Consider the following 13,884-nt stretch of genomic DNA (forward strand, 5'->3'; position numbering starts at 1 on the left):
CCCACCGGGATTCGACTGTTTTAGATTTTCGTTAGTTTTAGATCTGTCTTTATTTATCATTTAACCAGAATTTCATAATTTATCTTGAACCTAGGACAGAACCCAATTAAAACAGTGATTAATTAAGTAGATTTTATTTTAAACAATAAAAAGAACAATACAAACAAGATACAGGTTTTTTTTAGTTGAATTTGGCATTTAATTTAATCCATTACTTTACATATTTTTTTTAGCCAAATATATAATTTTATTTACACCTTAAACAAAACAGTTAATTACAGAACAAAAATATCAAACAAAACAAAAATAAAATTAAATAAAACTAAAACAAATAAACAAAACTCAAAATAAAATAAATTATATATTATACAATTAACACTTAAAACTAAACCTTAATTAAAAACACCGCCTCTAATCGTACCTGGGGGGTTAAAATGGCCACATCGAAGCAATTCATCTAAAAAGCTATTGTAATTTGACATTTGCGCAGCTAAAAGTAAGTGCGCATTGCAAACAAATTTCAAATAGCAATTGAAGCAATTCCTTTCTTAGATGAATTGCTTTTATGTGGCCATTTTAACCCCCCTGGTGCAAATTTACCCATAGTGCTGGATGCGTTTCCGCGTTGAATAACCGGTTAGTCTTAGGGTGGTATTAATAAACTAGTCTCAGTTTCGAGACTGCCCTCAAGATCATGTCAATGTGACAGTTCTCATATAAAAACAGGGACTTGACCACGATCTTGAGGGCAGTCTCAGCTGAGATTAGTTTATTAATACCACCCTTAGTGTCTGCAGGAATCGGGCCAATGCGTCTTCTATCTACGCTGCCGTCTTTGTCACGAGCAGGATCGAAGCAGCATGGAACCCACTGTCCGCAGCGCCGTGCACAGTAGCGTACCGCGTGGCGTGCGTGGCCTCGCCAGCCAGCAACACGCGTGGGCGGCCAGTGTTGTCGCTGAGTGGCGCCGCCAGTGAGCTCCGCGCGCCCGGCGCCTGCGCCGCCGACATGCCAGTGAACGAGTACGACCCGCGCGTCCATTCGTTGTTGTACCACTTAGACCTGAAAAATGATACGTACTTACTTAAACAATTGGGTCGTCTACTAGGTTCCAGATAAATGATGAAATATGATGAAATTCTGATTGATAAATAAAGACTGATCTAAAACGAATGAAAAACATTTTCTTTTTTCTATTTAACTTATTTACGAATTTTAATTAAGAAAATCAAAATAATAAGTCCGACATTTTATCACGTTTTTCCATGACGTCACATACTTACAGTTTTAATGATTTGTATATGTGACAAGTAATAGTTATTAAATACATTAGTCAGCAATTCACTTAATTTTCAATAACAAACGTCCTTGGAATGTTGGATATAGTAGTAGAGTTGGTAACACAGTGGTAACACTTACATCATCAAAAGGCTAGCAATGGGGGCTTGTCATTGGATTGAGCATACCAACATACAACTTAATAATAATAATAATAGTCCCCCATAGCTCCAGTATCCCGGTCCACTAACCCCCAACCCAATAGCCCAGTTCCCTTTGTTCCCATAATCTGCAATAGTCCTACACGAACCGGGGATTGTCTTTGGGTGCACTCCCATAGTGCATCTGCATAGGTACAGGGATAATCGCCGGTTGGTGTCACACCACATTTAGATTAACGTGTTGGCTTCGGCCCCACGCACGCCTTCCAAAAGTCCGGGCCTCCATAGGCCCGAGATATGAAAAAGACATACAATAATAATAAACGTTTATTGCATCAATTCAGGTTAGGTACATTGCAGATTACACATACATACACATACATAAACTCACGCCCGTAATCCCTAATGGGGTGGGCAGAGCCACAAGTAATCAAAGACAACTTGCAGCCACTGTGACATTGCAGATTACAGTGCATAAAAATAGTAAGTATCACCAAATTCTACTTTTTCAAGCATACACAATGAAAGAGCGGACGGTACAAGTTACATTACGTTAACTACTGCCTATAAGTATAATAAAATAACAATTAATAAAATATCTTAAGCTACCCATATTCATAAAATATTAAAACTAAAAACTAACTAACTTGGATCATAAAACGTACTTATATCAAAACAAAACACAAAAAAGCGTTGTCAAGAGAAGGAAATATAACGCAACAGTTCCCTTGAAACTAGAATGCGTCTACTCATATTTGTGAACTCGAAATAGTTTACCTGAGCATGCCGGTAGGGTCTGGGATGGTGGTGTCAGCGCCAAAGAACCTTCGCAGCAGCGCCATCACCTTCGTCTTCACCTCTTCGTCTGGAAGCGTCTCCACCTGGTAACACCATCTCATTAGAATGAAAGTGAAAGAGATAAAAAAACATTTGCTCAAACAAGTACATAATAACAAACAAACAAGAGACACATACATAAACTCACGCCTATTTCCTACCAGTGTAAGCAGAGACTATGGAATCCCATATGCTATCCTGACACACTTCTCTTGCTTCCTCCACATTCATCAATCGTTTCATACACGCACGCCGGTTCAGAGTAGATCTTACTGAACCTTTTCTAGGGACATCTCCAATTTGGTCAATGTACGTCTCTACCACCAATCTTCGCTGTAAATACTTAATTTAATGGCCTCTGTGGTTGAGCGTTGGGCTCGCGATTCGGAGGTCCTAGCTTCGATTTCCGGTGGGGACATATTACAAAAATCATTTTGTGAGCTCTAGTTTGGTTAGGACATTGCAGGCTGGTCACCTGATCGTCCGAAGGTAAGATTTAAGAGACACGTTAAGGAGTCGGTTCTGACTACAATTACTTAAGAGTGTGAAGTCGTTACATGAACCATATAACCCTGATACCAGGGTTGATGAGGTCGGTCTGATCTCACAACCTTCACGACAATAGAAGATTAAAAGCAAATTACACACCAATCTAGCCGTGGCCCCGCCAGTCCACACAGTAAACGTATGGTCAGAGCCCAGAGACGGCGAAGCCCCCATGACCTTAGTGGTCCACAGGTCTTCTGCTGGCACCTTCTTCAGGTCCTCAGTCTTCCACACCATCCCGAAGATCCGGTTCCTCCACCATGGTTTGTCGAAGGAGAATATAATCTTGCCAATCACGCCCATATCCAGCTTCTCTATCGCTGTCTTCTTGTCTTCAGGGAGTGCAGGGGAGAACAGGGTTGTGTGCCTGTGAACGAATTTTCGAAATAACGATATTCCTTTTATCGATAATGAGGATAACTAAAAACTACCTATTTCTCACATCAGATGTCGCTTCTGTGGCTCAATACTCTTGGGAAATCGAAGCCCAACCCCCCTTCTGACGTAGATGTTGATGCTGTCAACAAGCATTTTACTTCTGGTGCAGCTAGTACCACCCTAAATATCCCAACTTACTTCTCCTTCAGCACACCAAGCGACACGGTGATGATGGCGGCGTCAGCAGTGTACTCCTGACCGCCACTTGTGGTGACCACTACCTTCTCATCAGGTTGCTGAGGCCACTTCACCGAGGTCACGGGGGAGCTCAGCTTCACTTCCAGGGAGTCCAGGCCTGGCCCACCATTGTACGTGTTCTGGAAGATAATGTACACTTCTTTCTTCTTCTTCTTCTATCATGTGGGTTGTGAGGTGGATCACCAACCTCATCAACCCTGGTGTCAGTGTTACTATTGAGCCGCCAAAGGCCCCTGACATGGCTCATGTAACGACTACTTACTTCCATCAGTAAGTAGTAACCGGGACCAACGGCTTAACGTGCCTTCCGAACCACGAATCGTCTTACTTTCGGACAATCAGGTGATCAGCTTGTAATGTCCTAACGAAAGAAGGGATCACAAAGTGATTTTTGTGATATGTCCCCACCGGGATTCGAACCCGGGACCTCCGGATCGTGAGCCCAGTGCTCAACCACTGCAACTCACTCTACATGTTACAAACTCACCAGCAACAACTCAAACAGCGTCTTGTATCCCAGCTTGTGCCAGCTCAAATGCTGGTCTCCGTCTAGGATCTCGTAGGGCACCGTCGCGTCCACGTCCATCCAGCTGTCAGAAGCGTCCACAGTGTCAGTGTATTGGTCCAGGTACTCCAGCACGCGAGCAACCGTCTCCTTATCCTCAGCTATCTCAGGATGCTTCTTTCTTATGTACTCCGTCAATCTGGCGAGAAATTGGATTTGTCAAGTCTGGTCTTTCGCATGCGTTTAAGGTACTTTTTTATCGAGAGCCGTGGTAAGCCAGTTGGTAGAACGCTTGCTTTTCACTTTGAGGTCGCAGGTTAGAATCCAGCAAAGGCCTAAATCAATGATTGTCTCGATTTTTATCACGTGCTCAGCGGTGAAGGAAAACATCGTGAGGAAACCCACATTCCCGAGAAATGCGCTTTCGAACGTATGTGACCTAACCTGTATTGGGTTGGTTTTCCCTTCGCGGGTTGGAAGGTCAGACAAGCAGTCGCTTCTGTAAAAAACCGGACCTGTTAAATCTTCAGGTTAGGTAAGCGGATCCTGTGAAGAACGGGATAATGCTAGGGGGATGATGGGAAGGAATTAAACCAAAGAAAGAACTCCAATCTTGTTCTTCTATCGTGTGGGTTGTGAGGTGAATTACCAACCTCATCAACCCTGGTGTCAGGGTTACCATTGAGCCGCCAAAGGCCCCTGACATGACTCATATAACGACTACGTACTTACATCAGTAAGTAGTAACCGGGACCAACGGCTTAACGTTCCTTCCGAAGCACGGATCGTCTTACTTTCGGACAATCAGGTGATCAGCCTGTAATGTCCTAATCAAACTAGGGGCCACAAAGTATTTTTTTTGTGATATGTCCCCACCGGGAATCGAACCTAGGACCTCCGGATCGTGAGCCCAACGCTCAACCACTGGGCCACGGAGGCCGTTAACTCCAATCGTGTGTCGCTGATGTGTCTTGGATGGTATACTTACTCATTAGTAACGTATTCTCCAAGCGATACCGGTTTGTTGCCCTCAGACCCTTCGTCGCAGAGCTCCATGCCTTTGTCCACAATGTCTTTGATGACCAGGTCAGCCAGGGTGCCGTCAGATCGCACGACTTCAACCTCGCTCAAGTCCTTCGCCTGAGACTGCAGTGTTATGTTGTGGTCCCTCGCGGTCTTGTAAATGAGGCTCGGGCCTTGTCCTTGGGTCCTAGGAAATCGGAAATCAGAGTAATTTATTCAACGCAAATATCTTGGATAATAACCCAAAGAGTCGAACTGGCGACAGCGGTTTGCGTAATACGCTTTAGGGCCTTTCCAACATCTTTCTATTTCTTGATGCCAGTAATGGCTGGCTTGTTACTTACCATTCAGCGCCCAGTTCGGCGACTCCGCCAGCGAAGTCAACCGAATGTACGCGTCCGCCAACTCGCTCCATAGCTTCCAGGGCCAGCACCTTCTTGCCGGCGCGAGCCAATGTGGACGCAGCCATGGTGCCAGCGGCGCCCATCCCCACCACGATGACGTCATAATGGTTTGTCCTGAATTAAGAATAAGAATAAGAATAAAATAAATTTATTGCCAGTAACAATTTACATTTGCTATATAAACTAAGTACTTAATTATGAATATTGCAAATACGAGCAAAAGGAAATGGCTCAGTTTGTGCTGCCATGGAGCCATGTTATGGCGCCATCCAGCGCTGGTTTTCAGTCATTTCCTTTTCCTGAGATATTGTGCGGAAGTAATTAACAAATATTTATTAATTCATTAATAAACACTTCATTACACACACAAACACTACAGGTACAAATGGAAAACTAAAACGATTTTTGTTTTTATGTAGGAAAGTGAGTAGAACGGAACCACACCCCGGACACTTCATACCAGGGATGTTATGGATATGAAATTTCGGATACGGTTTGGATACGGATATAAGAATAATTATTATACCGGATACGGTTACGGATACGATAATAAATTATTTCGGATTATCCGTTACTTTTGGATAATTTCGGTTATGGATATTTTTTTAAGGAATTTCAAAAGTAAAATACTTACAAATAAGTAATAAAGTGGTTTTATTTATAATGAAAAGTTATGTTATGTTATACAATGACGACAAAAGAAGAAAAAAACAAATAATACGCGCGGCTTGTGTGTCGGCATTGGCAGGGGCCGCTATCCAATATTATCCGAAACGTTTATTTCGGATTTGGTTACGGTTACGGATATTTTTTTTATATCGGATATCCGATAGTTTCGGTTACGGACCTCCCTAACATCTTTGCTTCATACACACAGCTTCGTTTTACACAGACTCAACACGTGCAACTGTGTGTGTGATGTCTGAAGGCTGCCAAATACAATACCTAATTTTACAGTTATTGCTTACTTATGTAGGTAGTACTGCTTACAAAAGATGTTTTTATAATAATCAGTTAATATTTATTTACCACACAAATCGTGTTCTAGGGGGGTGAGGTAAACCTAGTTCAACCGCTGGTGGGGAGCGGAGAGTTGCCGTTCTATAAGTAGTTATTCCTTATTCTATGACCGAAGTCAGCGCGAACAAAATCGCGGGGGGAATTTAAGTACTTCGTCTTGTTTGTTTTTCGTTTTGACCTTGGGTTGACGTGTGATAGCCTGTGGTAGGTAAAAGCTGATATTGTATTGTGATTTGTGCACTATTAGGTACTTTTGCAGATAGTACAACAAGTTTGACCTTATTATCTCGGATATTAACATATTATTATTATTGGTTTATTTAATTTAATTGAATTTTGTAATATCTGTGACGTGTAATTATTATTATCAATAAATGACTATGACTATGACTATGACTATTATAAAAATAAACGCGCTCGGTCTGCGATTGTTGAAGTAAAGCAACTTTCGCAAAGGCCGGTCATAGGATGGGTGACCACAAAAAAAAAAGTTTTCATCTCGAGCTCCTCCGTGCTTCGGAAGGCACGTTAAGCCGTTGGTCCCGGCTGCATTAGCAGTCGTTAATAACCATCAATCCGCACTGGGCCCGCGTGATGGTTTAAGGCCCGATCTCCCTATCCATCCATAGGGAAGGACCGTGCCCCAGCAGTGGGGACGTTAATGGGCTGATAATGATGACTACGTATAGAACGGCAACTCTCCGCTCCCCACCAGCGTCTGGGCTAGGTTTACCTCACCCCTCTCGGACATAGTTTAGTCTTGAATCGTCAAGGCGTGTGTTGTTTATATTTTTTATTAATTTAGTTTACATGTTCGATTTTTGAAATTGGACACCGAAGTTCTTTCGTCTGTATCGAATATTTGATCTCACAGTAATTGCCCGCGCTGGGTACGCCTGCGCTGCGCGGCGCCTATAAATATTTAGTTTTCATGATGATTGTTTTATTATGTCTGCAATAAAATTGCACCTAGGTTAAATATTTTATTTTTTTAATAAAGACGTTGGTGCTAATTCCTGTAAACACCATCTAATTTTATTTTAGGTTATATCTGTCATAGAATTTATAAGCATACAATTTATGGAACACACGTCAATTTTAAGCACAAATCTAAAACAACCGTCTAAAAATTTTACATTGGTCAATAACCCGCCAGAATTATGTTGATAGCACACGTCAAACGGTTTGCATACTAGCGAGATACCTTTTTGATTCGTCCGGGTTATTCATTCATTTACCCATTCTTCCTATAATTAGGAGCTGTCAATCATCCGTCCCTTTCCTTTTTAAAATAAAATTAAGAGATGTCTGCAGGAATCGGGACCGTTGTCACTTTTTTCCAATTTTAAAAATGTTAGGCAGTGTTTTATGAATTTGGATGGACATTACAAAGGCAAAAAAAGTACCTAGAAACATTGACTTACTCTTCCGCGCAATTCAATGCAACGAGCGCCAAAGCAACCAACACCCATGGCACTATCATCTTCCTATACACACTAGTCACTAACACAATTTTTTTTTGAGATGACTACCTGGCCGGACTAATGGGGAGCTCTGAGATCGCCAGTTCTCACACTACCCGTTTACTAATAGATGTTCATAAACTCACTAACTGACTTATATACAACCTCTGCACTACATTATCTACAGAGGTGCAAAAGGTAAGAAAAACAAGTCTTCAATGATAATGTGTTATAGAGGGTATCTGAAAAGGTCTAGAAAAATCGATAGTACGTTTACGTAGTGAAACAAACACACATAAACCCCATTTGTACTGTTGCTTCTTCTTCTATCGTGTGGGTTGTGCGGTGGATTACCAACCTCATTAACCCTGGTGTCACGGTTACTGTTGAGCCGCCAAAAACCCCTGCCTAAGTGCCTGGGAGATGATGATAATGTTATATCCTCAAATTTAACGTCCTTGCCTGCTTTAATCAACGCATTTATTTGATAATACATAATTTAATTAGGTATAATAAAGTTATCTTAGTTGATTTGGAATTCCTCGTTTACAATAATTTTCTTGTGTATCTAATCCGTGTTATCACTATTAAGTGGTAGCAATGTTGTCTGTCTACTACATATGTGTTTGTTTTTAAATTATTGAACAATTAGGTATACTTACTAGGTATCTTCTCCTTCTTATCGTGTACCCACACGATCTATATTGGTTTGCATCTGGGGGTTTAAAATGGCCACATCGAAGCAATTTACCTAAGAAAGCAATTAAGAAAACAACAAAGAAGGGCAGCGCTGAAGGATCTCATCCGGTACAACGTTTAAGACAACAGGCCTGAGGGTGCCCAGTTGGGCGCGAACCTCGGATCAGGGCGTCGTCTGAGAGGAAAAATAATTGAAAGAATTAATCGACCCTGGCGGGTCGATAGCGATAAGCGCTGATTGAGGGAATTCGACCACGCCGGCGAGGTCGGTATCGGGGTCCTGAAGTGTTTGGTGTCGCGAGCTGATTGGCTGCCTCTATGGCTAGAGTAATCGGGTCGTCGGGATCGTATATTACGTCCTTCGGACGCCGATACTTTTCAGTACCGCCCCTAAGCGGGATGTATTCGGAAGCCGCAACTACCAGTGGATTTGGGTGGTATTATGGTATTATACTAGTCACATGTAAGCATTGCCTTCACAAAACACGTGACAACGAATGAAGACATAAAAAAACGATATCTGACCATCTATTACGGAATAAGAATAGGATTTCAAAGGACAATAGTTTCACAATGTCAAAGATTAATTATAAAATATCTATCGCAACAGAAATTGTGATAAACGGATTAATTAACACGGTATAAATTACCATGGCCTACATTGAAACCACAGTTCCTGCAAGCAAAATGAAACTGTTAGTATTAGTTGGTCTATTTGGGCTAGCACTGGGTGTGCCGACTCCAGGGTTTGAGCCAGTAACCCTATATTACCATGAGACGGTGGGGATTGCTGAGGCAGCGAGGATCAAGGCCATAGAGGAAGCAGCAGACTTCGATGGCAGCAAGATTGTTGGAGGCTCCGCGGCTGGCTTGGGGCAGTACCCGCATTTGGTTAGACTTACAGTTTCGAATACTAAATTGACCATGGTCTAGTGAAGAGAAAATTTAAATCAAAAAAAATTCTGACTCGGCAATTTATCACGTATTTTAGCTGGAGAACTGTCAAAATTTAGGAACACTCAACAGTGCTGCCGGCTACATTTGACCTTCTAGTTTTTATCCTCAAATATTGTCCACAGGGCGGTCTTGTCATCACCTTGACCACAGGCCAAACCTCAGTCTGTGGGTCATCACTCCTGAGGAACAATCGCGCCGTCACCGCCGCCCACTGCTGGTAATTACAGATTTTATACAACATAAGCTCACGACTATACGTAATAGAGTAGAAATTGTTTATTATACAGAGTGGTAGTGACACCGTAACGAATACTGAGGGGGATGATTCAGACCATGATCCTGAGTTGATATCAAATTACTGAGGTAAGAGTTAGCAACCGTTCTATCATCATCACCACCAGCCCATTAACGTCCCCACTGCTGGGGCACGGGCCTTCCCTATAGACGAATAGGGAGATCGGGCCTTAAATCACCACGCGGGCCCAGTGCGGATTGGTGGTTATTAACGACTGCTAATGCAGCCGGGACCAACGGCTTAACGTGCCTTCCGAAGCACGGAGGAGCTCGAGATGAAAACTTTTTTTTTATGGTCACCCATCCTATGACCGGCCTTTGCGAAAGTTGCTTAACTTCAACACCGAGCTCCTCAGCCGTTCTATACGTAGTTGTAATTCCTTACTCTATGGTCGCATCTCCACAGGTTTGACGGCCGCAACCGGGCGAGACAGTTCGTGGTGGTACTGGGCTCCGTCCGGCTGTTCTCTGGTGGGACGCGCATCGCCACCAGCAACGTGGTCATGCATGGCAGCTGGAACCCCAGCGCCATACAGAACGACGTCGCCGTCATAACGCGCTCTCCTGGGTCAACTACTCCAGTGAGTTATAAAAAGAATGAAAATCACAAAGACACGAAAGAAAATCTCTCTACGTTAAGTTATACCTGTCATTTTTATATCCGCCGAAAAGGAAAACAACGGATTATTGACAGCTCTTAATTTTAGTAAAATGAGTAAATTAATGAACCCCGGCGAATCAAAAAGGTATCTCACTGGCATGCAAACCATTTGACGTGTGCTGTCAACATAATTCTGTCGGTTTATTGACTAATGTAAAATTTTTAGACGGTTGTTTTAGATTTTTGCTCCATGAATTTGTTGTTTTGTTGTGTTCCATAAATTTTATGCTTGTCGATTACCCTTTCCTTTACGGCGGATAAGAAAATGACATATATACTAACATAAACTGAAATGAGATGGTGTTTACAGGAATTAGCACCAATATTAAAAAAAAAATTGAATAGAATTGAAATTTATTTGCAGATGTGATCCGTAACATCGCGCTTCCTTCCGGATCTCTTCTGAACAACAACTTTGCTGGTGTGAGCGCCAGAGCCGCTGGATTCGGAGCACAGAGGGATGGTAAGAGAATTCCTATTACTTTGTTTAATCCAGGCATCACCATCCTGCCCTTATCCCAATCCAAGTGTGGTCGTCACAACATGTCCTCTTCCATTCATTTCTGTCAGACGTCAGTACCTCCAGTTAAAAGAGCTTTATTTTCATGAAAAACTATACATAGTTTAGCTTTTTTCTAAGTAACTTATTGTAGGTTTTCCTGAAATGGCCTATCTGCCATATATCATACAATAAGAGCGGCAAGAAATCCTGGGGGGTTAAAAAGGCCATATCGAAGCAATCCATCCCAAAAAGCAATATTGCAATTTGACATTTGCGCATATAAAAAGTCAAATAGCAAAATTGCTTTTCTAGGTAAATTTCTTGAGATTGGCCTTTTTAACCCCCTCGTCACTTCAGGATCTTCCTAGAAAGTAAATACAGACATTTAACACGTCTGCAAATTATTTGTCTCAAGGAGCGGGCATCAGCCAAGCCCAGACGATGCACCATGTGGCGCTCCAAGTGATCACCAACGCGGCCTGCCAGCGGTTCTTTGGTAACATCGTCATCGGATCCACTATATGCACTGACGGCTCCCAGTTCCGGTCAACCTGTGGTGGGGACTCTGGTGGTCCTCTGCAGATCACTAGCGGGGGACAGAATGTGTTGGTAAGCGTTTTTGACAAAGAACATTGCTCAAAAAGAACCTAGAAACGCAATCTTCTTCTATCGTGTGGGTTACCAACCTCATCAACCCTGGTGTCAGGGTTATTATTGAGTTGCTAAAGACCCCTGACATGGCTCCTGCAACGATTACTCACTGACATCAGAGAGTAGTGACTGGAATTCTTCTCGTCTCGGGGAGACATTTTCGGGACAAGCGTTAAAGCGGGTTCTATCGCCGCCCGCAAAGACGGGGCACGGGGGGGACTACGTTGGGCGAATATCGTCCCTCCGTGAGCTCTGTCATATTCGGTGTTGTCGCTAGCGCGTCTGCCCACCAGGTGAGGTTGAGTCCCGCGCGGTGAGCGAGTAGTAACCGTTATGGAATCTTCTTATTAGAATCTTACAATGTCGATACCGCGTTCTAATAGATTACTAACGCCATCTATTGCTGTGCCGCACGTACTATTTTATATAGTGTTACAGTCTCCCCCTCAGTTTCTGAAAGGCGTCCCGACTAGGAAACTGGAGAATATATTTTATATAAAATAACTTAACTTCCAATAACTTTTTTTATCTACGAGTTGACTGTTTTTATTTTTTCGTCTAGCGGTACACATCCTTAGGAATAGTTATGAAGTAAAATTAAAGAATTAATAAGAAAGAGATAGCGACAAAATGATAATTTGTGAAGTCAGGCAGAAAATCTAGTTAAAGGTACGAAATGGATCATAATCTCCTAAACCGTAAATAATCGCTGAACATACATGGGGGTGTTTCTGGTAGCCAATGAGCTCCTCTATCTAATTTTTCATTTTGAACCTGAACTTCTGGGCCACCCTGTATATTTATGTCACAAAACTGTATTGTATTATACATTGTTTTAAGTTTACGCGCTTATTCACATACACACCACATAGTCATCCCGTGATCATGGTACTTGCAACAGTGTCAAAATATCGGGAGTCTCATATCCCTACTTTAAACGCGGTAAGAACCCGTTGTTATGTTTTTTAATTACTTCTTCTTTGGGAGTCGATGGCGATCGAAGCTAATTGTCTCAAGGCCCCTGACGTGGCTCATGTAACGACTACCATTTTAATTACTGTATTGTATTCTTTCAGATCGGTATCACCTCGTTTGGCTCAGCATCAGGCTGCCAGCGAGGCTTCCCCGCAGCATTCGCCAGGGTTACATCATTCGCATCCTGGATCGCAGCGCGCCTATAAGCTTTACACACATCTAATAAAAAATCGGCCATTTTGTATCATCTCTGGTCCAAGTAACCTGGGTGGTTCTTCGAACACCGGAAGTCAGTTTCATTACCGTAAACGCAAAAAATATCCTCGAATCTTTTCTCTTTTAGCAAATATCCAGTTAGAACTTATGTATGTCACCAATTTACGTAAGATTTGACTGGATATTCTGGATAACTAGATATACAGTAAGGAATACTGAGGGGGATGATTCAGCTGATTATTCTAAGTTAATATCAAAATTTTCCATCGCAAAAGTATAGATTTGAAAATAATTTAAAAAATAAATAAAAAAACATGATTTTTGCGACGGAAAATTCCACTTGATATCAACTCAGAATTATGGTCTGAATTATCCCTCAAAGTTTTCGTTACGATGTCACTAACACCCTGTATGAGGCCAGAGACTCTAGGATATGTTTGTTTGTACTTTTTGGTCTCAGGGTTAAACCCTTAAATTGTATCATCGTACGATGACCTTATGAGCTTAACCCGGAGACCAAGACGACGAATGACGATTATAGGATTAGAATTTATTACAAGAGATTGCTGTTTAGCAATAAGGCCGCCTATTGTTTATTTATTTTCGTTTTTTTATTATGCAATAAAGTGTTTTGTATTGCAGTATTCAGTTTCGTTTAATCTTAATCATGTTATTACGTTATTCTCAAATTGTTTTATTGCTGAACTTGCACTAATAAGTCATTAATGTGCAATTTTCACTAACACAGTCCGATCCGGAGGTCCCGGGTGCAAATCCCGGTGGGGACACATCACGAAAATCACTTTGTGATCCCTAGTTTGGTTATAAGTAGGACATTACAGACTGATCACCTGATTGTCCGAAAGAAAGATGATCCGTGCTTCGGAAGGCACGTTAAGCCGTTGGCCCCGGTTACTACTTACTGATGTAAGTTAGTAGTCGTTACATGAGCCACGTCAGGGGCCTTTGGCGGCTCAGTATTGGATTGTAAAGGATTATAAATTCTATATTATTGAAATATAATGACTACTTAATTAGGTATTTTCCTAGGTCAAA

At 42.0% G+C, this 13,884-nt stretch overlaps 1 protein-coding gene and 1 pseudogene across 1 annotated transcript; one reads left to right on the forward strand and one right to left on the reverse strand.

Moving 5' to 3' along the window:
- Nucleotides 1-225: 225 nt before the first annotated feature.
- On the reverse strand, nt 226-8,009 carry LOC126379489 (peroxisomal N(1)-acetyl-spermine/spermidine oxidase-like). The gene is made up of 8 exons (XM_050028257.1): nt 7,835-8,009; nt 5,331-5,504; nt 4,952-5,173; nt 3,946-4,162; nt 3,399-3,577; nt 2,925-3,189; nt 2,217-2,320; nt 226-1,062 (listed from the first exon to the last, which is right to left on the reverse strand). Exons 1-8 carry the CDS (start codon nt 7,891-7,893, stop codon nt 822-824), a joined length of 1,461 nt encoding a protein of 486 aa, XP_049884214.1. The 5' UTR covers nt 7,894-8,009; the 3' UTR covers nt 226-821.
- Nucleotides 8,010-9,259: 1,250 nt separating this feature from the next.
- On the forward strand, nt 9,260-13,403 carry LOC126379580 (collagenase-like; annotated as a pseudogene).
- The last annotated feature ends 481 nt before the right edge of the window (nt 13,404-13,884 follow it).

Source organism: Pectinophora gossypiella, chromosome 29 (genome assembly GCF_024362695.1).
Source record: "Pectinophora gossypiella chromosome 29, ilPecGoss1.1, whole genome shotgun sequence".
In the NCBI taxonomy this organism is placed as follows: Eukaryota; Metazoa; Arthropoda; class Insecta; order Lepidoptera; family Gelechiidae; genus Pectinophora; species Pectinophora gossypiella.